The sequence below is a fragment of the Lutjanus erythropterus genome, chromosome 20, assembly GCF_056507025.1.
Source record: "Lutjanus erythropterus isolate fLutEry1 chromosome 20, fLutEry1.hap2, whole genome shotgun sequence".
Classification (NCBI taxonomy): domain Eukaryota; kingdom Metazoa; phylum Chordata; class Actinopteri; order Lutjaniformes; family Lutjanidae; genus Lutjanus; species Lutjanus erythropterus.
In genome coordinates, this window is record NC_139336.1 from 19,444,954 (window position 1) to 19,471,851 (window position 26,898).

Here is a 26,898-nt window from a genome sequence, read left to right on the forward strand (position 1 = left end):
ATTTCACCATATGGCCACAAATACTACACACTTGAAATAAAACCTCCCGTGTTTCAATAAAACTCAAGCATTATGTGTCTATATGATATAAAAAATTATAATGTACCTTCTAGAGTGCCTTGTCCAAAATGTGATGCAGTGCCTTATAGGCTGGTAGAAAAAAAGATGGCCATATGTCCCTCTAATAGGTTATATAGTTCCCTGTGTGTTTTTACTGCAGAGATTTTACTTCAAGTCACAGTCATATAATAAAACATTTTTATGTTAACAAGGAAGTATTTCACTAAAAATGCATCATGACTTTCTAGACACTGGTGCGCTTTTCCAAATTTTTTCCACCACTGTCACTGAGGCTGCAACTACTGATTATTTTTAATTATTATTAATGATTATCATTTTCACAATTAATCAGTCGTTTAGTCCAGTGGTTTCCACTCCCTTTTCCTTAATAAATTGTTATTTTAGTTAACATATGCATATCTAATTTTGATGACTTAACAGCAGACAAAGTCTTGGGGACTCCACTAATAAATAAAATAATATAGGCTCGGCTATTTAACAAGATAGACATAGTTTAACAATTAAGTGTAATGTTGGTCAACACCTGTGGGTGATATAAATGCGTTGTATTTAAGTGCTCCTGTTCTGTAATTGTGATAATTGGATGAGGCTTTTGATTAATTAGGCCTGGGACTCATTGACTTTAATTATCATGTGGGGGGGGGGGGGGGAATCAAGCTCTAAAGATTTTATGGCGACTAAAAAACTTTTTGACAAACGATGAAGCATCCCAAAAATGTTTTTATTATAATTTTTTTGTATTTTAACATTTTGCGTGTAGAATATTTGTGTAGGTGTAGGCGTTGCATGGCTCAATGTATAGGCTACTGTGACTTTAAAGGGGTGTTGGTTCCCTGAGAGGTAACAGATAGGTTTAATTTAGTCGCTAAGAACACATCGTGCATCTCGGAGGCTCTCTGCTGCCTGTTGTTGTCGCTACGCTGCTCTCATCACCTCAGAGCTGAACGTGTGAGCCGCTGCGCCCTGCTGCACCCGGAGCGATGGGAGGTACAGCCGCCGCCGCCGCCACCACCGCCGTTATTCTTCTTCTCCTGTCGTGAGCCTGTCATCATTTATTACCGATACAGCATCTGATCAGCATCTTCATCATGTTTTTTCCCGTGACAGAGGCCGAGACGCGCCAGAAACTGCTGCGCAATGTGAAGAAAGAGGTCGGTTGCGTTTTATTTCTTCCTCCCTCATCATCACAGTTGGTGTTTACTGGCGCTGTACGCTCAGACAGTGTGTGTGTGTGTGTATGTGTGTTTGTATATGAGTGTGTACGTGTGTGTGGACATCGTTCATCGGGGTTGAGCCACGACTACGCCACACAGGCCTGTTTATCATTAAAACTGACCAGTTATTTTTACATAACAAGAGTGGATGCACATAGGCTACCAGCAAAATGGTATACTGGTGTGTTTTTCACTGCTGGCGTAAAGATGATGACGATGATGGTGATGATGATGATGACGACAATGATACAGATGATGAGGTTTTTTTTATAGCATGAAAGAACTACACATTTAAGAAACCACGCACAGATTAATGTGTTTCTATCAATGCAAAACCTGTTTTTTTTAATATCCTAGTATAGTCTATCTATCTAAAACTTAAAGGTGTGACCTTGGCATCAGTTTCATTGCATTAAATGCACAAAAGTCCAATCCAAACCTTGGCTGGGTGATTTATAATAGCTGAATTCTGAGCCATTTGGAGATGATTCTACACAGAAATTAAAGAGAGCACACACACACACACACACACCACAGAGATCTTCTTCCAAACTGCTCAGTGATTCCCTCCAGGGAGAGAAAACAGGATGTTTTATTCATTGTTGAGGAAACCGGGTGCTTCCAGGCTTCTCGTGTCCGTGCTCCCCCTCACCTGTGACTCATTGCCTCTCAAACATCCATGACTCTGGTGCTGCTAGATCCACCATCCTGCAGCAAGGAGGGGCTTAGCTCCCATATATAGATTTAAAACACAGCATAGAAGTAAAATAAAGGATTTTTAGCATTTTGATATTTAGTTCAGGTTAATATAGATGTCTTGTTAGGCATAGTTCAGGGTGTTTGTTCATATGAACAACAGGGACACAGATAACTCTCCTGCAATTGTGTGATTCTGGACACGATGTCTGTATAATTTTAATAGAATTACAGTAAACAGCTAAAAGGGGCAGAATTTTCTTATAATAATTTATGACAAAATCATAACAGTACATTATTTTCCCAATCTGTCAACATACAGCACTCATACATGTTTTGCACAACACAACCTTTTCTAAAAAAAAAAAAAAAATAGGGCTCAAATTCGTTAAGGTAAGTAAATATACTGATCAAACAATCAAGATGTATTTCAACTTCTGAAATTGTGTTCATGACTTTTATTAGGGTTGCTTTCATGTTCACTCTGGAAAAAAGTATTAAATTCATGATGATGTGACATTTGTTGGGCTCTGTAGCAAACAAACATGTTTTCCTACATCTGGAGAACAAGATTTGTAAGACACTGCGTCTCTGCTGCACTACAGTACTTCATTATAATGCTGTTTTTGCAGCCTCTGCGATTTGGATGTTGCACTTAGCCATTTTGTGATTTTGATAATATTGCAATTAATTGTGCAGCAGATGATGATGAGGAGGAGACATTTTATGAAGTGAAATGGAGGGCAACTCATTTTATTTACCCTAATTGTACTTAAAGGGGAAATCCAGCGATTTTACACATCAAGATGAGTTTTATTCACGAGGAGCCAGACCCTTTAAAACAGTTATATAATGTCTCCTGTGTCTGTGGAGGAGCTTTGTCAAGACTGAGAAAACAACCCTGACAGTGTCATCATGGATATCTCAGGTTCAGCTTGTAGATTTATAAAGGAAAGTCTGCCTTATAAACATGGTATTGAAATTAGAAATCAGAATTCCCCAGTTGAAAAGCACAACTTCTGACCTCAAAGCGTTCCAGCTACACAATGCCAAACCTAAACAAAAAACATGGCTGACTGTGACAAATTTCTTTGGCAAGTGTACACACAATTAAACTCTCAGCAGAGCATTGTCCTTACATATATAAACAAATCAGAGGAGGAAACTGTAACAAGCTAGTATAACATACAGTAACATTAGCAACATTGCAGGTTTCACCATATAACAGTATGTATTATTTTAATTAAATACAAGTAAATGCTTTGCTATTTACAATAGGCACATCCATCGGTACTGCCACTGTTGTATGGTGCTTCCTCATGAAGTTGGGGTCAATGGGTCTGACTTTTTCTACAGTCCTTTGTACTCGGGAACTCGGGAAAAAAAAAAAACTGAAAAGTGCAATGGAGTGGTCATTCGATCAGCAGTCCAAGTCCAAGTTACCTTATTGTTTATGTTGTCGAACTGTTAACAACTTTGTATTTGCCATTTCCATTTCCATTCAGTTGATTTGTGCTTGATACAAGTTTCTGCAAGCATGTGGCACTAGCCGACTTCTCCTGTCTCTTTTTAAGTGAGCTAATCTATTAAATCAGCTGCTGTAGTGATGCATTTGCAGTTCTTAGACTTGGCATACAAACATCAGTTTGCTGCGAGCATCCATGTTTTTCCAGATGGACTGGGATACATTAGTTAGGACCACTGACTTGACACTATCGACTTCCAACTTGCAATGGATTGCAGGATTGTACACAAGCAGAAGCTCCGACTTTGAGTGTTGGTCTGATGTCCTTTTTGTAGTAGGATGTTGGGATTTTTCAGTTTCATGTTGTCTGAAATGCAGCAATACACTGAGATGCTTGCATTATGGGAAGTGTGGCAGTGTTTTTGGAGTTTGACCCACAAGGGACTAAGTGTCAGGATATTTTGGCCTCTCCTGCTTCGGTTTGTGACCATTAATAAAAAATTTTCCAACTTAATGGAAGTGCAATACTAAATTGATGGAGTATCCCTTAAAGCAGTGGTTCTCAACCTTTTTAGTGTCACAACAGTGTACCAACAGTGTGCAAAGCTATCATCAAAGCAAAGTGTGGCTACTTTGAAGGATCTAAAATATCAAAGAGGCTGACAAGAGCGTAGGAGAGGACTATGGGTTGACAATGAAAAGCAAAAAGTCACACTGGCACACTGTCTTCTGCACTGACAATCAAAAATTTAATAACAATGTTATTAAATATTTGATTGCAAATGAAGAAGACAGTGTGCCAGTGTCTTTTAGATGTTAGATTCTCAAAAAGCAAAAGCATATTTTGCCATAATTTGATATAATTCCATATTTCATAGGTTTGGTATCTCCAGTAAAAAAAAAAAAAAACATTGAGTGAGAAGATGTGTCCAAAATTTTGACTGGTACTACAGTCTTAGTAATCCTTGTCTGCCCTGCCTCTCCACTCCCCGGCCAGTCAGCATTCTCATTAATAATGTTCTGTACCTGCGTACACTGCATCATAACCTACACGACATTTGTGTTGTTGCTGTGGTGTAGAAAAGCCCGCAAATCACACAATCCCAATAGCAGTCTACTTCCTTGCTTAGGTACAGTTACTTTTCACACTCAAGTACCTTACCGGACCCGAGGTTGGGATCTTCTGGCTTAAAGGACGTAAGACAAACTTGGTCTATTTGATAATGCCTGCGCCGCTCATCTCATCTGTGACATTCCCCAAGGATCAGTCACAGGTGTCAAGAAATAAACTCCTCCAGAAGATGTAGAAAAAGTCAAAAAACATTTAAGACGTCTGACAGAAATAAACTTGTGAGCAGACAGATGAGTGTACACACTAAATAAATAATTTAGTCTGTTTGTTGTCCTCATGGATGTGTTGTGGGACTGTATTGCTCCATCGGAGCTCATCATAACCTCTCATACTTTTTGTTTTGACTCCCTCTCACCTTATGTAACTGTGTCAGACAGATTAAGTCTTGTCTCACCATGTACTTTTTCTCTCTTAGGTGAAACAAATTATGGAGGAGGCAGTAACAAGGAAATTTGTGCATGCAGACAGCAGCCACATCATATCCTTCTGCGGTAAATGGGCTTTTGTACTATTCTGATTGCATTGCACATTAAGCCATGTTTCTTGTACAGGGTGTTCTAAAATTCAGGGTACACGCTCAAGGCCTTTTCCATTAGCTTTGACATTAACTTAAGAATGGGTATTGTAGGCTACACAATGGGGGGGATGCTATAAAGAGGAAGAGACTAGACAAATTAAATAAGAGAGATTGTGGCATAATTTTGTTTTGTGTATCTTAGGAAAATGTGACATATTTGCCTGAAAATATTCAGCCTTTTGAGATTATAGTGCAAGACATGCTGTTAAATAGTATAACTTACAGTACTGGCTACAACTACATTTACATGTACAGTGCAGAATGATGGTTGACATCGGTGTGTGTCAAGCCGTCACCTCCTACGAGTTCATCCTCTCAGTGCCAAATGGTCCTTTACAGTCTGTTCGAGCACTGTAAATCCTAACGATTTATTTTCATAACGCTATTAGTCATGTCTATTTATATTTTATAAGGTGGATGGATGGATATGTATTAAAGTAGACTAACACCCTTCAAAGGTGTTGATACTAACCAGGAGTGAGGCATGTGTGATTCACATCCCTCATATCCTAGCAACGGTAGTCAGTGTTGGGCAGATTTCGGTCTATTTCCACTTGTGCCACCTGTGCTTTCACCTGATTTTTTTTTTGGTATATTAAGGCTTGAGGTTTTCACAGGGAGGATATTATATTGTACGATATGAGATTAAAACAAAATACAGAGGCAAATAAAAAGATCCCTTCTCAAAGAAACAACAACATGAGTAAAACTGAAATAAAAAATATCTAAATCAAATATTGACTAATACTCTCTGTGTTTGTGTGTGTGTGTTTGTAGCTGTAGTGGAGGCCTGTATGCTCCATGGACTGAAGCGTCGTATCGCAGGCCTGCTGTGCAGTAACAAGGTTGCAGCGCTCTTTATGAAGGCGGCAAAAAGCTTCTCGCCTGCTGAGGAACTCTGCCACAAGGTCCAGGAACTCGAGCAGCTTATCGAAAACAGGTGAAATGTCAACTTCCCTCTGCTTTCTGGTCAGTCTGCACTTTATTACACTTACATATCAGCAGACAGCAGTTACTAGAGCAACAAGTAAACTAGCAAGCTGCTATCTGTCCATCAGCTAACTGTAAGCGATATCACCTTGGTACTGTTCTCTGTTGTCAAACTGGCTTTATAACATGTAATGACATCATTATGATAACTCCAAAGACAACCACTTTAGTTTAAGTCCAGAAAATTATTCATGACACACTTATAAAAGTCACATGACAGCCAATATTAAAACCAACTACATATGACACCATTGTGTAATGTTAAAACAAAGCTAAACACGGCCTTTGAGTGTGATAATGTCAAGTTGTCATAGCAAAGACTTTGACAGGTCATTTTGTCTCGATCAGTGTCAAGTTATCATAACAAAGACTTCTCAAACAATGTCAACTTTGCTTTAAAAGTGACACTCAATCACAGTCATAAGCATTCATAAAGACTCCATGTTCAAGACAGGTGACAGGTGTGTTACGACAGTGGAATAACAGTCTTATGCACACCCCTTCAAATACTGTTTTGTATATCTTTCCTGTTTGTGTTATGTGCCATGATGCATCCTAATGCCTCGTCCTGTCCTATATGTCTGTTGCGTTTTTACAGCCTACACAGACATCTCATCAGTCGGGTTTCTTTTCTGTTTTCCAGCAAGCAGAACAGTTCTTCACTGAGTAATGACCGCAGTCGTCAGTCCAAGTTGGCCAATCTTCCTCCTCAGGCACTGAAACACCTCTGGATCCGAACGGCACTGATGGAGAAGCTCCTGGACAAGATTGTCCTGTACCTGGTGGAGAACAGCAGGTATTGTTATACATTATTAAATCCCATTGGCTATAGAAGGTTTTCCTCCTCCATTCAATACCATCATTTTCCTGGAACTAGTGAGAATGGATTCCTTTACTTTTTATTTTTGTTTATCCTTTAATTACGCAGAAAGATCCCATTCAGATACAACATCTCTTCTGCCAGGGAGTTCTGGTCAGGATGGGCAGCAAAAATAAAACAAAAAGCTTTCATACAAAAGTACAGACGGGGACAGAAGACTTCACAATGATGTACAGAAACATAACAGATACAGAACATGTGAGAATCAGGGGCTTTTTAAAAGCAGTAGAAGTGTTCTGTCAAAACTGAAGGTGTCTGTTTTTGTACATCTCTGTGTCACTTTTTTTCTTGAATTTCATGCAAAACATTTTTATTCTTCCAAATGCTCTTCTGTTGCACACACTGTATGTCAACATCCCATGTGCTCATTTTACAGATACCCTCAACAGCTATGATATGCAAATAGGAAATTAGGCATAATTAAAATCAATAATTAAAATGTTAAAAATGTTCTAAATGCTGTTCCTGCAGTGCCTTCTATGAGAAAGAAGCCATGCTGATGGATCCCGTGGATGGACCAATTCTTGCATCTTTACTGGGTATTTACAAACTGCACCAACCTATACATGGACCACACTAGAAGAGACACACCCTTTATTTTGCCATTCTGTACTAACATTCAATTTATATGATTATTTTTTTTAGCTTGAAATATCTAAATTACTGATTAACCTTTATTAAGCAATATTTTTTATTAATGTTTATCTGTTTTAACAAATATAAAATTGTCAGTCTTGGCAGCAAGTACAGTCAACAAATAAATTGCAGTGTAAATAAATACAATATCTAAATAATCTTGAAGATCACATGGGCTGCTACACTTGCTGTGCCCTGTCTTTGGCTTTATCGATCATCTCCAACATTTTCCACAAACCTCCCCCAGATATTATAAAAAAAATATAATTATAAAAAATCCACTTTTTTCCTCTTGTAATGTATGTTAGCATTTCATGTTAATGCGTCCTTAATATATTGATTCATACTGGGTTTATTCATATTTGTCCATCACTGATTAACTTTGTTTTTTACAGTTGGCCCTTGTGCTTTGGAGTACACCAAAGTTAAGACTGCAGACCATTTCTGGACAGACCCATCTGCTGACGAGCTTGTACAGCGGCATCGCATCCACAGTGGCCACTGTCGGCAGGATTCGCCCTCCAGACGGCCTGCCCTGGTCAGATAGTGAAACACTTAATTGATTTTAACGAAATATTGAGCTGTAAACTACTTAATGTAATATTAGATGTGTAATACTCTCCTCTTAATCTGTACCAGATCCAGAAGAGACAGTCCAGTGGGAGCATGGATGACCGCCCTCTCATGTGGGTGAGGGACTATGTTGAGTCACTCCACCAAAACTCCAGAGCCACACTTCTGTTTGGAAAGAACAATGTCCTGGTGCAGCCGGTTCGTGTTTTTCCTTTTTTAATATAATGATAATACAGTCATAGTTCCTGCTATAAAAGAGGGTTGTTTGCTTTGTGCGGACTTTCGGTGCATATGTTGATTTATACTCACTCAGAGAGATGACATGGAGGCCATCCCAGGCTACCTGTCTCTACATCAAACTGCAGACCTCATGACGCTGAAATGGACGCCCAATCAGCTGATGAACGGCAATGTGGGGGAGCTGGACTCTGAGAAAAGGTAAAGCTGCCAGAACACAAGAATAAACATAACACTTTCTATGACGCCCATGTTTATAATGTGTTAACAACATACCTGTGATGCATTATACTAAACATTCTATAATGATCTACAAGATCATAGTGTATTAATGTAGTAGAACTATTAATTCTCATAGTTGTAGTGTATTATAACTATTTTATAATGCGTAACAATCACAGTTGCATTATAATGTGATTATAAGTTGCTGTAAGTGTTCTTTGGGTAATTTAAGTAAAGCCAAAAAATATCAGTGTTCTTAGCAATTATGAAGTATTATGCTTTACCATGTGGTATGATTATTGTATAAAGCAATATGACTAAGTATGAGTGCTTATAACTATGATTATACATTGCTATAAGCACAGTCTAACACATTATTAAGTTTGCTTTTAATTCATTGCATAAATTAGTGTCATAATGTGTTATGATTATTATTATTAAGCATTATGAATATTTATGACTGCTTATAACTTGGATTATATTAAATATGTTTACTGTATAATCCGTTATAATGCATTATAGACATAGACATCATATAAAGTTTTATCTGAATAAATTCTTGCTTTTACGCTGTTGACTCAATGTCTTCTCTTCTCTCATCTTTCTGTCAGTGTGTATTGGGATTATGCTATGACAATTCGTTTGGAGGAGATTGTGTATCTACACTGTCATCAGCAAGGTTTAGTGATCCCCTCATAATTGTTTAAATACCAAAATTAGGAGTTTTAAGAGGTATTTATCTTGGTACATGTTACATTTATCTCTCCAGTGAACAGTGGTGGTACAGTAGTTTTGGTGAGCCAGGATGGGATCCAGAGACCTCCTCTACATTTCCCAAAGGGAGGCCACCTCCTCCAGTTTCTCACCTGCCTGGAGACCGGCCTGCTACCTCATGGACAGCTGGACCCACCCCTCTGGAATCAGAGAGGAAAGGTCAGCATGAAAAGAGGATAATAAAATACCTCTTTAGTCCTCATTTTCAATAATCGAGGCAATCATGCTACATTTATCTACATCTATGACCCGTTATCACAGTTCTTCTATTTCATATACTATTACTGTGAGCATAGATGAGTACATTGCCTTTCCATTCGTAGGGAAAGGTTTTCCCCAAACTGCGAAAGAGGAGTCCACATGGCTCATGTGATTCTGTATCGGATAAGGAAGATGATGAAGCAACCGATTATGTGTTTCGAATCCTCTTTCCTGGCAATCAGATGGAGTTCAGTAAGTGTCTTTAATCTTCCTCCTCTGCCTCCCTGAGGTAATCTAATAAAGCATCATCAGAGATTACATCTACGATTACATTATTCTCTTAATACTGATTTACAGTTTAGACAGTTTCACTCAATATAAATCTGTTTTTCCTGGGCATATACTAAGTGCAAATCTCTCTAATTAATTTCTCTATACTGTAATGTGAAACTGTTACATTTCATATTTTCCCTGCTTATCTATTTCACATTATAGTCCCATCGACAATAAGGAGGTTTTGCATGGACATACAGTAATTTGTCAACCACATCTCCATCTTCATCCTCTCACTTGGTTTGTTTCTTGTGTTTTTCATTTTTTTTTCTAATTATTTCTAGACATGCACTTTTATGTTGAATTTCATCCGGTTTTACTTGCTTATGATGATGATGATGGTGATGATGATGATGATTATAGCAATGGTAATGATTAGAGCTGTTATGCTGTTCAGTAGCCCTGGAGCTGATGGACCAGGGAGTGAACATGTGGCAGCCGACGCCCAGAAAGTCATCCTGCTCCTCTTGCTCACAGAACGGCTCCTCTGACGGCTCTCTGCCTAATGGCTGTAATCAGGAAAGGTGAGAATTTCTTGGGGAGAGGCGCAAATCTATATTCAGATTAACCCAGTTGACTAAAATAGTCATTTTACTTTCCCACCAGGGCTCCCTTAAAGCTCCTCTGTGACACCATGAAGTACCAGATCATCTCCCGAGCTTTCTATGGATGTGAGTACAAGCAACTGTGGGATGACTTTGATTAACTGGGGAATCACTTTATTGATTTTTCCCGATCAATATGAAATTGAATGTTCCTGTTAAACTTAGCAACTCTTATAAAGTTTATTATAAGCACATTCATAAACTGTTATATTGCATTTAGAAAACTTCACAAAAATATAGTTTTTTGTAATCATGCATGTCAACTCATAGCAAGGTCTATTAAGTATTAGTGATGGAAGAAATGTATTCATAATGCTTTACACCTTCATGTCAAAGTAAAAACAGTGTTTGAAAGCATATTATAACTTTTATAACTTTAACCAGCTATAAAGATACATAGAGAACTCCTCTAATGTATCATAACAGATTATACATTTTATTTTTTATATGTTTTTACATGGTTTTAATAATGTCTTATTATTGTTATTTACTTGAAGCTGACAAAGTTGTGTTATTGCATATTATTGATGTTTACTAGACAATATTCCCTTTCAGAAACCTCGAATTTATAATCTGTTACGATATGTTAGAACAGTTTTCTATGGGTCTTTATGACTGTTGGTTGTGTTGTTATAGTGGTTACAATGCATCGTGTAACGCAGGACTCTCAACTGCAGGTTAACCTTAATTAACTGGGAAATCTGAACTTGAGATGCTGAACTTAAAATACATGTACATCACTTACAATACTTTAGAAACCTTGTTATAAGTTGTCACATATGATTATAAGACATTTTAAATGCATTATAATTTTCTGCTTTTTAAATAATGCAGTATAACCATGACAGTCGTAGACGGTGTTTCAGAAAACTTTTATCTTTCCGCTGCAGGGCTTGCATACTGCCGCCATCTGTCCACAGTTCGTACCCACCTCTCTGCTCTGGTCAACACCACTATAGTTGACCCTGATGTGCCCTGTGATGCCCGAGGAGGCCTGTCTGTGGAGGTCTGGAGCAGGTTCCTCCAGGACAGCTCTGTAAGGTTCACACCGAGGCATCAGGCCATAAGATAGACTCCGGTTTTAATTCACTGCAGTATTAAATGGTTCTTTTAAGTTGTGTGTGACTAGACTTCCTGTTGTTCAGGCCTATGAGGAAAGGGAGATACACAGGCTTGTGTATTTTGGTGGTGTGGCTCCTACACTACGCAAAGAGGTCTGGCCCTTCCTGTTGGGACACTACCAGTTCACTATGACTGAGAAAAACCGACTAGAGGTATTTCAACATGCAGTCACACTGTATCATTTTAAGATTGTAAGATACACATACACGCCATTTATGTTACAGTCTTTGTTTACTCAAGGTTTCTGTTACAGATTGATGAGCAGATGCGGGTCATGTATGAGCAGACTATGAAGGAGTGGCAGGGCTGTGAGGCCATCGTCCGGCAGAGGGAGAGAGAGAAACACGCTGAGGCCCTGGCCAGATGTTCGTCCGGAGCCAGCGTGGAACGAGGACCAGTGCAGCGGGACTCCACCATCAGCACAGATGCAAGTTTGACCTTTTAGCCTAAATCTCTTGCGTAACCATTATTACCAAAGGGATCTTTTTTTATTGTATTATGAGGACATTGCTAAGCAAGCTGGCTGACAGTTCTGCTTTTTGTCTTTCGTGTGATGCTTCTCCCCACTGCAGTCGTCTCTAAGTAGCAGCTCAGATCAACAGAACGCCCAATCACAAAGTGACTCCACCAGCAGCGCACAGGTAGTTTCTCACAACAACAATGATCTCTCATAAAACAACATACAAGTTTTTTTCTCATGTGTTAGCCCACTTATCACAATTTATATGTAGTTTACAGTTTTCCAAAGCATACCATAACTTTTTAAATTGATTTTTCCGACCTTTTATTAAAATTAAATTACAGTCAACTTGTTTGAAAGAGGTTAAAGCTGGGGTAAGTGATTCTGGAGAGAGAGAGAGAGAGAAAGTTGATAGTTGAGTCTCATTCCTAGGTTGTCAAATACCAGCGCTTTGGGTTAGTAGCTGGGACTGAGCCTCACCGAAACAATCAACTATCTTTCTCCAGAATCACTTACTCCACCTTTACGTCAAAGTAAATGTTTTGTCAACTTCATTCTTTTTGTTCTTCTTTGTATATCATTGACAAGATATCGTGGTGCCTTCAAGAGCATGCCAAAATCTGACAATCACAGTCTATTGCAAAAAAGTTTGCATGGATGAGCTGTGTGTCATAAAGTTAAATGGAAAAGATAAATTATATGCAGATATGGTGAGCCTGTAAAGACTAATGTGAGGCCGATTAACAGCCATGCTGGTGGCCCTCTGTGAAGTTATACTCAGACTGTGCTGCCATTAGTTTTCCAGGTATTCAGGCATCAATAGTATTGGACAAACTGAAATGTATTGACCTGATGATGGCGCCAGATGAAAAGTACCCAGTTGCAATTCTTCCCGAGGGTATATGGGATTATCTGGCTGCCATGCCAGAAAAACAGATCAGCATCACTTAAAAACTTAAAAAAATATATTGTTATAAAAGGATGTTTTCATATTATAACAATATTATAGTTTTACATCATTACAACATATCCTGTCATAATGAGAAATAATGTGAAAGGTGGTATGTTACAACATGATAACTTAATGTTATAAAAATATTTCATGTTATGAGTTGATAACAAATTGTTAATATATAATGTATAATAAAAATTTAAGTTATCACATCATAACAAGATAAACAGTATATTGTAAAAATTTCTTGCTATAATATGATAAGTTTGTGGGGAAAAAAACGAATAAAAATAGGAAAAACATATTATTTTAACAATAAACCATAATATAAATTCTTCCATTTATAATGTGATACTGACTGTTTTTGTCTGTTAGCATGGACACAGTGCAGCAATTCATCTAATAGCTGTTTCACCAAAATATGTTAAATGTCAACCTCATGATAATGCTAGAGGAAATTTCAGAGGCTCACCAAAGTCACTAGGATTCATGGTCTGGGAATTCTTATAATTCTTAAGAAGTTGTTGAGATATTTCTCAGGTAAAATCTTTGACCCCCAGGTGGCACTAGAGGAAAGCTCAGTAGGTCACTGGGTGTCATCCTCTAACAAACACTGTCTGTACTTAATTTCACAGCAATCCATCCTACAGTAATTATATATATTTCTCTCTGTACCAAAGTGGTTAAACAACTGACCAACAAATGTTGCCATCCATAGACCTGTGCCCTGAAATGGATGTATCACTTAATTCATTAAGATAAGGCACAAATGCAAAGCAGTCTGTGGTAATTTGATTATCTCTGATGATGTTAAAAGTGACCAAATGTTCGTGGTGATGAATGACATATTACATCTTATGGATGTTTCAAATTGCAAAGAGATTTTCTCGCATTAATGATGAAATACATGGAAACCAAAGGCTGCCTGAAAGGTTGGAAATTCTAAAAACTTATATTCTGCCTTGGAACATTTCAGCTTTGACATTTATCTGATGTGTAGCTAATGGGCTAGCACATAAAAACCTCTGGTGTAATCCTTCAACATTTATTCCATTTTCTACAGGATAGAAAATGTGTTGCATGTTCACCACTTTCCTTTGGTTACTAGGTATTTGGATCAGTCGAGGCAGTGGATCAGATTGAGACTGAGCCCAGGGCTGAGGAAGGAGAAGCACAGCACAGTAGTCCACTGAAGGACATCACAAGTGACACTGCAGATGCCCCGCAACTTCCCTCAAGCAACCCTGCGTCCCCGGGTGCATCAGGGTCGGAAAACAGCCTTCTTGTGACGGAGGCGGCTGTTGGATCTGCAGCCATTCAGCAGTCAGTGGAAGCATCAGAAGTCTCAAAGGAGAAAACTGCAGCTGAGTCACAGTCAGGAGGGGAGGATGTAATGGACCCAGAAATCAAGGACAAGGTGTCAGAAACAACAATGGAGACAGTTTCAGAAAGCAAGGAGGTTAAGGACTGTGGGACCAGTAAATCACAAGAGATATCTGAACCTTCTGAAAAACCTGAAGTAGAGGACAAAGATAAAACAACAAATGAGCAATCTGAAGATGTAAAAGCGGTAGACACGAATATGAATTTAAGATCCGTTCCCGAGAAAACTAATGTCCTAAAGCTAGAAACGGAGATTCATAACGAGTATTTCCAAGCACCTCCACTTGGGCAGACCTTGACTTTTCAAGCACACACGAGCAAATCTGATCTGCAAGTGGAGTGTCCGCCTACAGCAGAAAAAGATACCAATCCACCAAGTGAAATAAAGACAGAGATGTCTGAAAAACCTGAAACAACGTCTGAAAAAAGCCCATCAGAAGTGTCAAAGGCTTATGCCACAGAGTCAGAACGAAAGGATGCTGGAGCAACAGTTTCCGACTTGTGTGAAACCAAAAAAGCTGCAGAAATTCCACTCGAGAAACCTGGTTCAAATTCCCCTGTCAGGCAAGTACTGAACGCTCTTCAGTCAGCGTCGAGGGGGAGCCTTTCATTATCGTCCCACTCTCGCCAGTCTCCAGACACGGCAGATTCGGATGACTCTCCTTCTGCCCTAGAAATGGAGGACATTCCTGCAGGCATAACGTGTGTGACCTCTGAGGAGATCAAGGCCAGGCCGTTGGCAGGCCTCGCCGCACCCCCCATCTCTTTTGCACAAAGAGAGAAAATGGCGTCAGTGGACTTTGTCCTAGATCACCATCTGGACACGGCCTGTAACACCAGTCCTGAGGGCACCGACCTGGGCCTTTCTGAAGAGGAGCCTGAGATGGAAAATGTGCTCACTGAACCAGAGTCTGCAGAGGCGGGAGGAGACGTGAAACACGACGAATCATCAGAAGAACAAACCTATTCTGTAAGCATTACACATGTCAAACAAATATTCTTTTTCTTTTAAAGGGATAATCTGGATTATTTGAAGTGAGGTCGATCACATAACATTTTCAGTCAAGAAACCACCATTATATAAGTCAAATTTTGCTCTCTCTGCACTCCATTGGCAAAAATCAGTAATTTTATCTGGCACAGTACAGAAGTTACTGGTCTTCAACTGCCTCAATCAGTTTTATTTTTTGTTTTTATGTGACTTCATGAAACCCCACTTCCAATAATTCGAACTATCCCTTTAATAATAAATATGCTCAAACAGAATTTGCTCTTATTTTTGTAGCAAGAAACACTGGACATGTACTTGATCAATTTACATCGCATTGATAAAGATGTCAGACGCTGCGACAGAGCATACTGGTACTTCACCCCCGAGAACCTGGAGAAGCTGCGTAACATTATGTGCAGGTAAGTGTGTCGCCATGCTGAATATCTCTGAAGTTTGTATCAACACAGAACTAAAATTCTGTAAAATCTTGTTATTTTTGTAGTTACGTGTGGCAGCATCTGGATACAGGTTACGTCCAGGGCATGTGTGATCTGCTGGCTCCTCTACTGGTCATTCTGGATGATGGTCAGTGAAACTTTACTTGTAAACCGTTAAGCTGTATATAAAGATGGATGACTATTTTGCATTCCCTCACTGTTGGGAGAAGTTAGCCTTCAAGGCTTTCTGGCAGAAAACCCTTCTTGGTTAGGTTTTGGGGCGTTGGTTTGGCTTAAAATTTCTGCCAGAAATGGCTTTTGTACCACAGCCTGCTCCTGATATTGACTGGAGCTGTGATAGTGAGGTCCCGCCCATATACCCAAGCAACTCAGTCACAAGCAGGACTCAGCTGCCAATCATCAGTCAAACATCCTTTTTATAGCATCAAATAACTAATTAAATTAAATTTGGCTTCACTGTTGGGGGACCTATAAAATATACTACAGTATATACAGTTAATGGTACAAACTTGCACATAAACTGCTAATTGAGTAACTTTAAATATTTGTTTGTGTTTGACAGAGGTCATGGCATTTAGCTGCTTCACTGAACTGATGAAGAGGATGAATCAGAATTTTCCTCATGGAGGTGCCATGGACTCTCACTTTGCCAATATGCGTTCTCTTATCCAGGTATGTACATATATGTGCACACATGTATCCATGCATATACATGAAAACTATAGTAAAGTGATGATTCTGTCTTACTAATGCTTATAGATCCTGGACTCTGAGCTGTTTGAACTAATGCAGCAGAATGGAGACTATACTCACTTCTACTTCTGTTATCGTTGGTTTCTGCTTGACTTCAAGAGAGGTGATGAGAAATGCAGGCCTTGTGATATTTGCTTAAATCGCCCATTAAAAAGAACACAACATTTTGCACATGGTACTGAATGTAATCTGATTTCTGTTTGTTGTTTTGCACAGAAATGGTGTATGATGATGTGTTCTCCTTGTGGGAAACGATCTGGGCAGCCAAGTACACCTCCTCTGAGCACTTTGTGCTCTTCGTTGCTCTGGCACTGGTGGAAATGTACAGGGACATCATTCTAGAAAATAACATGGACTTCACAGACATCATCAAGTTCTTTAACGGTAAGGCCAGATAAGAGAAACACTAATGCTCGAATATAGTTGAAACTGTGTCGAAATGCCAATTTTCAGACCTTATTCATAATTATACCATACTAGTATATGGTTCTTTAAAGGAATATTATGCAGGATTTTACTAAAATAAAATGTACAGAAATCACCACTTTTGATGCATTAGAAGTGTGATGTCTTTGTCTGCAGAGAGTCTGCTTTCTGCCTGTATTTCCTTATTTTCTCTTACTTTGCTGTGTTTGGGACATTGCTGGACTTCAGCCTGTTTAACAGTGATGTGTAGCTCACAGGCAGTAACATCATGCAGGTTGTGAGGCTGGGAATCTATGAAAATGTAATAACCAAATAATAACCAAAATTATATAATAACCAAAATTTACATATTTACATCAACATTTCTTTCCTCTGCTCTCTGGCTTTTGTGCAGAGGTGTGGCAGTGTTTGTTTGTGTTTAAGAGCATAACCAACAAACACGTGGTGAAACAATCAGAAGATAACATTTTGTTTCTCTGATTCACTGGTTTGTTCTTACAAACGCCAGTGCCGGTCCCTAGCTTTATTCACCCTCTACTTCTCTTGTTCATTAAGCCGGGGAAGAGGGACCAACTTCACTTTGTGTGTTTACAAACAATCCTGCATAGTCTACCTTTAAAGAGGTACAGAAATTGCTATAAAGGGAAATACAAAGATAAAAGGTTTGCCTTTACTCAGTGGAGAAAAGTATTTGAAATATGAATTATTAATATTTAATATTATTATAAAAAATATCAAATATGATCACAAGGAAGTTTATCTCAGGCGAGTCACAATAGTTCTCAAATTCTCCTCTCAGAAATGGCAGAGCGACACAATGTCCCGCAGGTCCTGATGATGGCTCGAGACTTGGTCCACAAAGTGCAGACACTCATCGAAAACAAGTGATGCAGGACGCTGCTGTTCCTCTGCTGCTGCTGCTGCTCCCATGTTTCTTTGTGCTAAATTGTTTTAAGATAATGACACGACCACATAATAGTCATATATTCAACAGGAAAGGAGTCAATGTTAATGAGATGCAGTGATTGGTAATTACTGAAAAGACAACTCGTTACTCTAAGATAGTTGTGTAACAACTTTCCAGTTGCTCCTTTCTATATTCTGGAGATGCAACTATTGCCAGTAAATTTATTTTGAAAGTGTTATTGTTCACTTAGTGAATGTACCCTTGTTGAAACTGCTTCAGGATGTTCTTTATTTTGCCTTAAATTTTTGCTATTTTTTCAGGGATACAGCAACCAAATTCTTCACTGTATTGTTACATATTCTGCAAGGTTAATTTTGTTCAGTTATACATCTTGTGACACACTTGAATATAGTTTCAGTATTGTTATTATTATTTCGCTGAAACTGTAGCTACCATGATGAAGCATCTTGTGATGCACTTGAATATATTTTCAGTAATAATATCTGGCATTATTAGATGATTCGGTCCTGTAAACATTAGCGGTACATTAGAGGAGGTTGTGTCAAAGTAGCATGTGTGGTTTGCTTCTCAATAGCCATTCTGAGGACCGGATGCTGGCTTCTCTTAGGCTCTATGGTCCTCTTCTGATGCGCACAAGCTTGCAGGATATCTAGACCGAATCTGTGAACTATGTGCGCGATTGCACACAGTTTGCATATACAGTTTCCCCCTTGCCTCTGGTACCTAAACAAAATTCTTATACTGTGTGCCCCCTCCACTTCTGACCTCCTCTATGCATTGATTAAGGTGTGATTCAGCCTGCTTTATTTAATCTCTTGACCCCTCTACTCACTTTCTGGTCTTTCTTTGAATAACACAATGCTGCTCAAGCTGATGAATTCATCATGACATCAAGACGGTGCAGTGCTAACAGATTCTCCTTCCTTGCAGCATTGCGAGAGCTGCTGTGATGGTTAATTTGAACTCAAAGGGGTGTGCAGTGAAGGCAGTGTGCTTCCTTTGCGCTCTTCTTTCAATTTCACCTTGTGATCAGATTCATGGTTTTCTACTTCAGTCTTGCCCCGACAGTCTTGGTTGTCTTGTCTTTAAGACACTCGAGGTTATTTCTTTTTATACTTAACAAAAATATAAATGCAACACTTTTCTTTTAACTCCCATTTTTCATAAGTTGAAGCAAAAGATCAAAGACTTCTTCAAGGGACACAACAGGTTTATATCTCTAAAATTTTGTTCACAGATTTGTCTGTTTGTGAGCACTTCTCCTTTGCCAAGGTGGAAAACACACAAGACAAACAAGAAGTTCTCCTTAACACAGATTTTAACAAATTTGCAAAGAAATTAATAAATTAACTTTTTGTGTGTACAGAAGAAGTCTTTACTTTAGGTCATAAAAAATTAGAGCAAAAACAAAAGTGTTTATATTTTTTAAGTCTTGGTCTAATAACTGTTGATACTTCCTGGAGTGACTGTCCATTTCTCTTCATTATTACCTCAAGATCTGTGTTCATACCTGTTGAAAAGGAGCTCTCATTTGACACTTAAGTCTACCTTTCCTCAGTTAGATTTTGTTTCGTGTAAAGCTTGTGTGTACCCAGTGCACTCAGCCTGCTGAATTTTATCTGGCATCCTCCAGGTAGAAGTTCTTCAGACTAATGCTCTCCAGATTTACCACTGCACACCTCTTTGCTCAAGGGTTTCTGTTCATTGTACTGTATTACAGTGCTGCTCAGACCGTCATGACGTCAGCTACTTTTAAATTTGATATTTTTGAATCCGTTATCAGGTTTTTACAGTCTATTTAGTACCAGAAGGTCAGAGGGTCAGTTCAGTGGTAGCTAGCCAGTGGTATGCAGCCATTCAGATATTTTCAGTTTTATGTGTGTAAGTTTTGAAAAATATACCACTGAATCTTCTGCTGCTAAGCCGATACGGTGATCGGAATTTCATTTGTTCAGCTGAAAATGAACATTTGGTGGCGACGTGTCTTTCCAGAAACAATGTCCTGGAGACATCTTTAGTGTAAACAAATTCCAGTGTAATCCCAGTAAAGTCAGAGAAAATCCAGATGGATGTCCTAAAATCTTGGCAGATAAATACTATCTACATGGCTTGATACCAGCAATTTGCCTGAAAATATGATTTGATCGGTGCCACTCACAGTTGCAAAATAGCCAAAACACACCCATGTTTGGTTCACTGTGGCTTAAATTCCAGTGTTTTGATATCACTGCTAATGTGTCTCCATATGATCTTCTAAAACATGCCTGAGTATTGCTGTGTGTGTATTGCTGTGTTTGTTGTCAGAAGATTTACTGTAAACAATGTGTTAAAAAGAAACTGACTTATTGTATAACTAAGCTAGTACATATTTATTAAATGCAATACAATGTCTGTATATGGGCTTTATCTGATTATAAAGGACAGGAAGATAAAAATATGCCATTGGAAATAAATATATTTTTTATTTTTTTCTGTGTCTTCTCAAATTGTCAACTGGTATAATTAATTTATTGCGTATTAAAAATATTATATTTTGCATCCTGTGTGCCTTATCTGAATTTCCACACTTGTCATGTTCATAATGTACAATATATATATATATATATACACACACACACACATACACATACCACGTTTTTTACGTATAACAAGATACAACCCCAATTCCAAAAAAGTTGGGACACTGTGTAAATTTCATTTACATTTCAACCCCACTATATGAAACCTTTTATTAAGGTTGAATGGGTTTTATTTCAGGATACACTGTATATTCTCAGAGTCCATTAGCGTGGGATATGTGACAGCTTCCAACTCAAGTACTTTGATTTCACAACTTTCTGTGGAAAAAGCTTATTTCTATTTTAAAATAAGCTTTTTCCACAAACAACATTTTGAGCTGATGCTTTAGGATGTCGCAGCTACAGATGATAAAATATCTGCTTCAGGACTGTTATCAATGCTTGCTCACTGTCAGGGCTTGCATACAACGGTTATCTTTAAGATACTACTAACTTTACTACTAACACCTGTGCTTTTCCCACTTAGCAAGTCAAAATGTCTGCTGTGAAAAAAAGGCCTCTCCTGCAGCACACTAGATGTGCCATAAGAACACAAGCATTTTTGACTTAATGAATACAGTAATGATCTATTAAAAGCAAGTTTGAGGTCAAGGAATGAAGCAGTCACAGTAAAAGTTTTCATTTTATTGATAAAGAAAAAACAAACAAAAATAATATTAGCGATGCATACAAATAATAGTCCACCAACAGGCCACCTCGGTCAGAGGTTCACACATTAAAAAAAAATTATCTGACAGGTGAGGCTCACAGTCAACATGTCACTACTCTAAAAGGCTCACTAATTGTACATGTTTTGAATCAGAGGAGGATATTGATTAGCTTCACAGGTTCTTTGATTGGCAAAAACTTCATACTTGACAAAGCTAAAGAAAAATTTGACACACAAAAACAGGAAAATTTTGCCAACAATTTAAGTAGCAGTATGACCTTTAAGCTTGATAGCTGCAGAATTCTGTAATTTGTTTTGGACAATGTGTGTATGTGTGTGTGTGTGTGTGTGTGTGTGTGTACTAGTTCAAGGTTCAACATCACAGTCCAGGATTTCTTTATAAAAGAAACCTTCAATATGTTAGATGATGATAAAAGACATGTAGCTCACTAAGAAAAAAAACTGAACAACAAGTGCGCTTCCAGATAACTCTTATGGGTGTTCAAAGATAAAAGGAGAAAGATTTAAGGCGGTGGGGAGGAGCAGGGTGTGTTCAGGCAATCCTGATCATGGAATGTATTGTAGCAAGAAATAATGATGTATTCTACAAGGAGGCCTGGGTTAAAAAAATTAAAATAAAAGAATTACAAAATGTTTTCTTCAATTCCTCTATAAACGACAAACCTTTCTACCGGTAATGACGTGGTGGTGGGCTATGGTGCTGTGGAGGGTGCCTCCTGGGGGGTGGACTATGACGTGACATCGCACGGCGTGGAGGTGACTGGTAGCGTGGAGGGGGAGATCCTCGGTTATGGTATGGAGGTGAATAGCGGCCTCTGGATCTGGAGCGGGAACGTGACCGCCCCCAGTTTGGAGTGCCCCTCTCCTCATAGACACGGATGAAAGCAGTCTCACCCTACAAAAAAGGGGAATAAAAATAGACATTTATTTCTTTACATCTACCCAAAAAATGTGAAAGGACAATTAAACCTCATCAGCACTGGAACTCACCTGATGTGAACGGAACTCAGTCCGATCCAATCTGTGCAGTGCATACTCCATGTCCTCCCTACGGAGGAATTCCACCACACCCTCACCATCGCGCTGCACGTCTGCAAAGCAAACATCTCCCGCCTCGCGCATGTGATCCTTCAGATCCTGCCAGCTCCCAGTCGGTGGTAACCCTGGAATGGGAAAAAGATAAATGTGACGGAGACAAAACGATGCTTTAAATCAGCTGGCACTTTAAACCTAAGATCACTGCCAGAACAAGTTTCATCTTTTGTTGAAAGTGTAAACCCTTTGAGATAAACAAGACCTTGATTGTTTCAATGACGTCTGAGCTAAAAAATCAACTGACATTTAAAAACTAGATGTACATAGATGGAAAAGTGGGAAGAGCTTGTGTTTTTTCTTACAAATTTATATACAGCAGGAATGTCTTCTTTTAAAGATACATTATTCGGCACACAGTGACATAATCCCATTATCAATTAGGTATGGAAGTCCATGGAAGTTTTGATGGCAAAAAAATTCTTTAAGTCATAATGAAAAACTATCAAAATGAGTATCTAAAAATATTGACTTAGTGCTTAGATAGGAAGTCTTTATATTTAAGTACCAAGTCATTATTTTGAGAGCTTCTCATTATTTTGAGATACTAACTCATAATTTTAGGACAGCCACTCATTATTTTGAGATAATCATGTCATTACTTTGAGATACAAAGTCATTATTTCAAGAGAGTTTCTCCATATAATAACTTACTTAATCTTATTTTTCATAACATTGGCAGAAATAGGCTCTCACAGTTAAATATGTCAAATGGCTCTGAAACCTACTGTACCTCTGAGCTTATGAACTATGTGATTGGCTGTTTCTTATGGCAATGCTTTTGGGATTTGTAGTTTTTTTTTTCCTCCAATCCAATGCATTGTTAGGTCTAAGATGTACTTGCTTTTCACTATGTTTGCTTACTCAAATGGACAGCCACCTTAACTCTCAACAGGAAAAAATAATTCTACTTAATTCCACCCACTTTTCCACTCAATATTCACTAGTCTTTATATATGTTGGCTGATAGTTTAAGAAATTTAACCCTTACAGACAAAAGAAGGTGTGCATGATAGAAAATTTCTATGAAATTAAATTAATAACCTCAATTTATTCAGACCAGAACCCCCAAGTGTTTTACTTTTAGAAATCTGCTTTAGTATGACTGGTCAAGTCAGGCTACTGTATAAACCTTAAACTTGAAGGGGTCGGTCTTAGATAAGCAGTCTAATTCTAACAGCTTATATAAACATGCTTGTATAAACATGAGATAAATGTAGCACACAACAAATAATTAATGACATACAATGACAAAATGACACCTACCAGTCACTATAGTTGCTGTTTGGGACCAGTTTCAGTTTACTGTTTTGTTTTTCATGACTTAAGGAGCTGAATTGACCTCATCCATTTAGTCTCCTTGACCTCCAGTCCGCCATGAGAGCGAGATATCTGCCTACGACTCATGACGTCCATCTACTAGTTTCCTTGTCCTCCAATCCGCCATGAGAGAGAGAGAGACTGCCTATGACTCATGACGTCCTCTACTAGTCTCCTTGTCTTCTGGTCCGCCATGATAGAGCAAGAGATAAACATATCTGCCTACGACTCATGACGTCCTCTACTAGTCCCCTTGTCCTCCAGTCCGCCAAGACAGAGAGAGAGAAACATATCTGCCTACGACTCCTACCAATCCCCTTGACCTCCAGGATGGCGTGAAAGAGAGAGAAATATTAACTGGCTATGACTCATGATGACGTCCACCTACCAGTCACTATGACCCGGAATTCAGATCTTCGAGTTGGGGGTCCAAACCTTCCCCTAGGTCCTCCTCCTCCTCCTCCACCACCACCTCCCATACCACCAAATTTAGCACCAGAGGATCGAGGGTACTCAACACGCAGCTTGGAGTCTCCATATCCATATCCATTCCTTCCATAGACAGCATCATCTGCATCCCTAAGAGAAGAGAGCAAAGAACTCCTTACCTCCATCCATTCCCTGCTGTCAGTCACTGGAGATGATATTATACGACAAAACTTAAGGTGTCCAACAAGGGGAATGTGATTCGACTTGCCAGAGAGAGCATCCCTAAAACTCACCGTGGGTCTTCAAATCGGATGAAGGCAAAGGGGATAGTGCCTCTATTGTTCTTCAATTCAATATCACGGATTTTTCCATATTTGTAGAAGAGATCCTCAATGTCTCTCTCCTGGACATCCACAGGAAGGTTCCCCACATAGATACGGCCATCCGACATGGTGGTTGAGAGAGTGGCACTGTTGACACAGAATGGAGGCACCTGCAGACTTTAAGATCACTTCTTGCTTTCACAAATAGCTGTGGAAGAGGTCCTGATCCTAATCCTAGTCCCAATCCAAAACTTTGTTGCGTCAAACTTTGTCCACCTCCAATTCCTTAATTTAGACAAAAATAAAAATCTAAAGCAGGGATGCAGCGATGACAGTAGTAAATGATGTAAAAAGAAAAAAAAAAGGCACAGGACGTTGGATCCAAGCCTGAAAGCTTAAAAACACAGGGTAATGAATGTCCATCAACCTCGATACAGAGTTACAGAAGTGTATTGCTTGAGTTTAAGGGCACCCTGCATAATAAACTTAAACATGCTTAAAGTGGGAATTGCCAACTTTTGCTGTCCCAAAGACAACATCGCATCACTCTCCTATTTGCTCAGAGCATAGCTCCGTGGAGAAATGACCAATACTGCTCTGGAAATAAGAAAGAAAAGAGAAGCATGTTTACTGTATAGGTGGGCTAAATGGTGTGCATTGCATAGTAAAAGTAACATTATTGTTTCACACAAATAGCTAACTACAACAGAGGTTGCCATCAGGGTGGAGGTAGAGTAACATTACAACGTTAGGAGAAAAAAGCGTGAATTTATTCATTAATTTAGTCTATAACAGAGACAATTTTCCAGGGAAAAATTGTGCTCAGACAGAATTGCATAGAGATAGCAAGGATAATAGGGAACTAATCTAAATGCAGAATGGTTTAAGTATTTCATAGCTATTACACTGTACAGTCAGCATTTACTGATGGGTGACTAATTAAAGAAAAAGCTGAGATAATTTGATTGTCCTCCAAAATCTCCAATAAGTGGCCAGTGGGGTTGAGATCTGGTGAAGCAAATGATTAACATCATTCTCGTTGTTGCAGCAGTCTGTGACCTGTTGTTGTGAACAGGTACAAACTTACAAGTGTTACATATTGAAGGTGACATTTATTTTATCTTGTTTACATTGCAATGCATCACAACATTATAGCCTTACATAATATTATAAATTTAAAACCAACACACCTCTGATAATGCCCCCAGCATACATATTTTAAATCTAACAAATGAGTGAGAGGAGACTTTACAAAACGCATGTTTTTATTTAGATGGACACTCAAATAGGTTAGTTATCAGTAATAACGTTAATCATGGTAAAGGTGCAAGGGCATTTCAATAACATGAGATATTTCAAAATGCGCTAGAATAACAACTGTCTGGATATCAATAGGTTTCAGGGGCCTTGGAAGTCCCATAAAAGACAACAGTTGGTGAACCGTCCAAACCTGTTTGCTGCTTACCAGCGGAACACTGGTATCGATCGGTTGATGATTAGGTTACTTTTATTATCGCTAGCGAATATCTTGAGGGAACCAATTGTTTTGCAACACAGTTTTGAGGCTACGGCTAAACCAGTCCGCAGCTGCCTGGCTAACGTTAGCTAGCGGCGAGTATACATGGCGGGTTGTTTACGTTACAGTTTCTGAAACGATATCTTGTGTCTGTGACAACACAAAAGAAAATAGTGGCACACTTGACATTTGTGGTTTGAACCTGGGCGTTAGTTTAAGCTATGTGCGTTACTCCAGCTGTTATGATAACAGATCAGTCTCTTTGTTGATAGTGTAGCTAAGGTCAGCTAGTCGGGCTAACGAGCGTCTGTTCCGGCTAAAATGCACAAATATTTCTCAAACGCGACGATAAAAATAATTTGGCAGCGCACGTTTAATGCATGGGGTAAATAATACTAAAAATATATTAAAAATGTACAATTACCTTTCAAACCACACAAGGACGTCTTCTTTTGTAGGTTTAATGCTACCAGTCCGCACGCTGTGTTGCTTCCGTGTTAGCTGAATATTAGCATCGCAGCTTCTTCTTCTTCTTCGATTTCACTGGCGGGCTTCAAATCAACGTTACAGGTGCACACCGCCACCTGCTGGACCGGAGTGTGAAACTTCACGGCTGTACAAAGACTTCATATTCTTGGTAATAAACCTGTTTCATATACTTATATAAATATATCCCTTTGTATCTGCAATTGTTTATCCCCTATCTCCAACAGGTCTTTGCTGCTCCACTCCCTCTCCATTTCTACATCCACTTACCTCCATTATACATTATATTTTTACAGTTTAAATGCGCTGTCCCGTTCTCAACTTGTGCACTGTCACTTTCACTGTAAACATAAATCCTTCAAATCTATATATAGTGTTGGCCCTATAAATACAT

General features: G+C 38.8%; 2 protein-coding genes across 5 annotated transcripts; one reads left to right on the top strand and one right to left on the bottom strand.

The window, feature by feature from the left end:
* Window positions 1-950: 950 nt before the first annotated feature.
* sgsm1b (small G protein signaling modulator 1b) lies at window positions 951-19,419 on the top strand. 3 transcript variants are annotated; one of them, XM_084746188.1, is made up of 25 exons: window positions 951-1,068; window positions 1,189-1,232; window positions 5,004-5,079; window positions 5,943-6,105; window positions 6,799-6,951; window positions 7,507-7,574; window positions 8,067-8,209; window positions 8,311-8,442; window positions 8,558-8,682; window positions 9,315-9,382; window positions 9,473-9,636; window positions 9,801-9,930; window positions 10,409-10,535; window positions 10,618-10,682; window positions 11,507-11,652; window positions 11,762-11,890; window positions 11,992-12,165; window positions 12,311-12,379; window positions 14,259-15,503; window positions 15,819-15,943; window positions 16,027-16,109; window positions 16,545-16,654; window positions 16,742-16,838; window positions 16,952-17,119; window positions 17,961-19,419. In XM_084746188.1, exons 1-25 carry the CDS (start codon window positions 1,062-1,064, stop codon window positions 18,047-18,049), a joined length of 3,900 nt encoding a protein of 1,299 aa, XP_084602314.1. In that variant the 5' UTR covers window positions 951-1,061; the 3' UTR covers window positions 18,050-19,419. The 3 variants fall into 3 exon arrangements, with proteins under 3 accessions (XP_084602314.1, XP_084602312.1, XP_084602313.1); XM_084746186.1 differs by having other exon boundaries at window positions 958-1,232; XM_084746187.1 differs by having other exon boundaries at window positions 958-1,232; window positions 10,412-10,535.
* A 1,852-nt stretch (window positions 19,420-21,271) lies between these two features.
* On the bottom strand, window positions 21,272-26,595 carry srsf9 (serine and arginine rich splicing factor 9). Of its 2 annotated transcripts, none has more exons than XM_084746094.1 (5): window positions 26,443-26,595; window positions 24,473-24,649; window positions 24,139-24,329; window positions 22,329-22,501; window positions 21,272-22,233 (listed from the first exon to the last, which is right to left on the bottom strand). In XM_084746094.1, exons 2-5 carry the CDS (start codon window positions 24,628-24,630, stop codon window positions 22,006-22,008), a joined length of 750 nt encoding a protein of 249 aa, XP_084602220.1. In that variant the 5' UTR covers window positions 24,631-24,649; window positions 26,443-26,595; the 3' UTR covers window positions 21,272-22,005. The 2 variants fall into 2 exon arrangements, with proteins under 2 accessions (XP_084602220.1, XP_084602221.1); XM_084746095.1 differs by having other exon boundaries at window positions 24,473-24,672; window positions 26,443-26,591.
* Window positions 26,596-26,898: the final 303 nt, after the last annotated feature.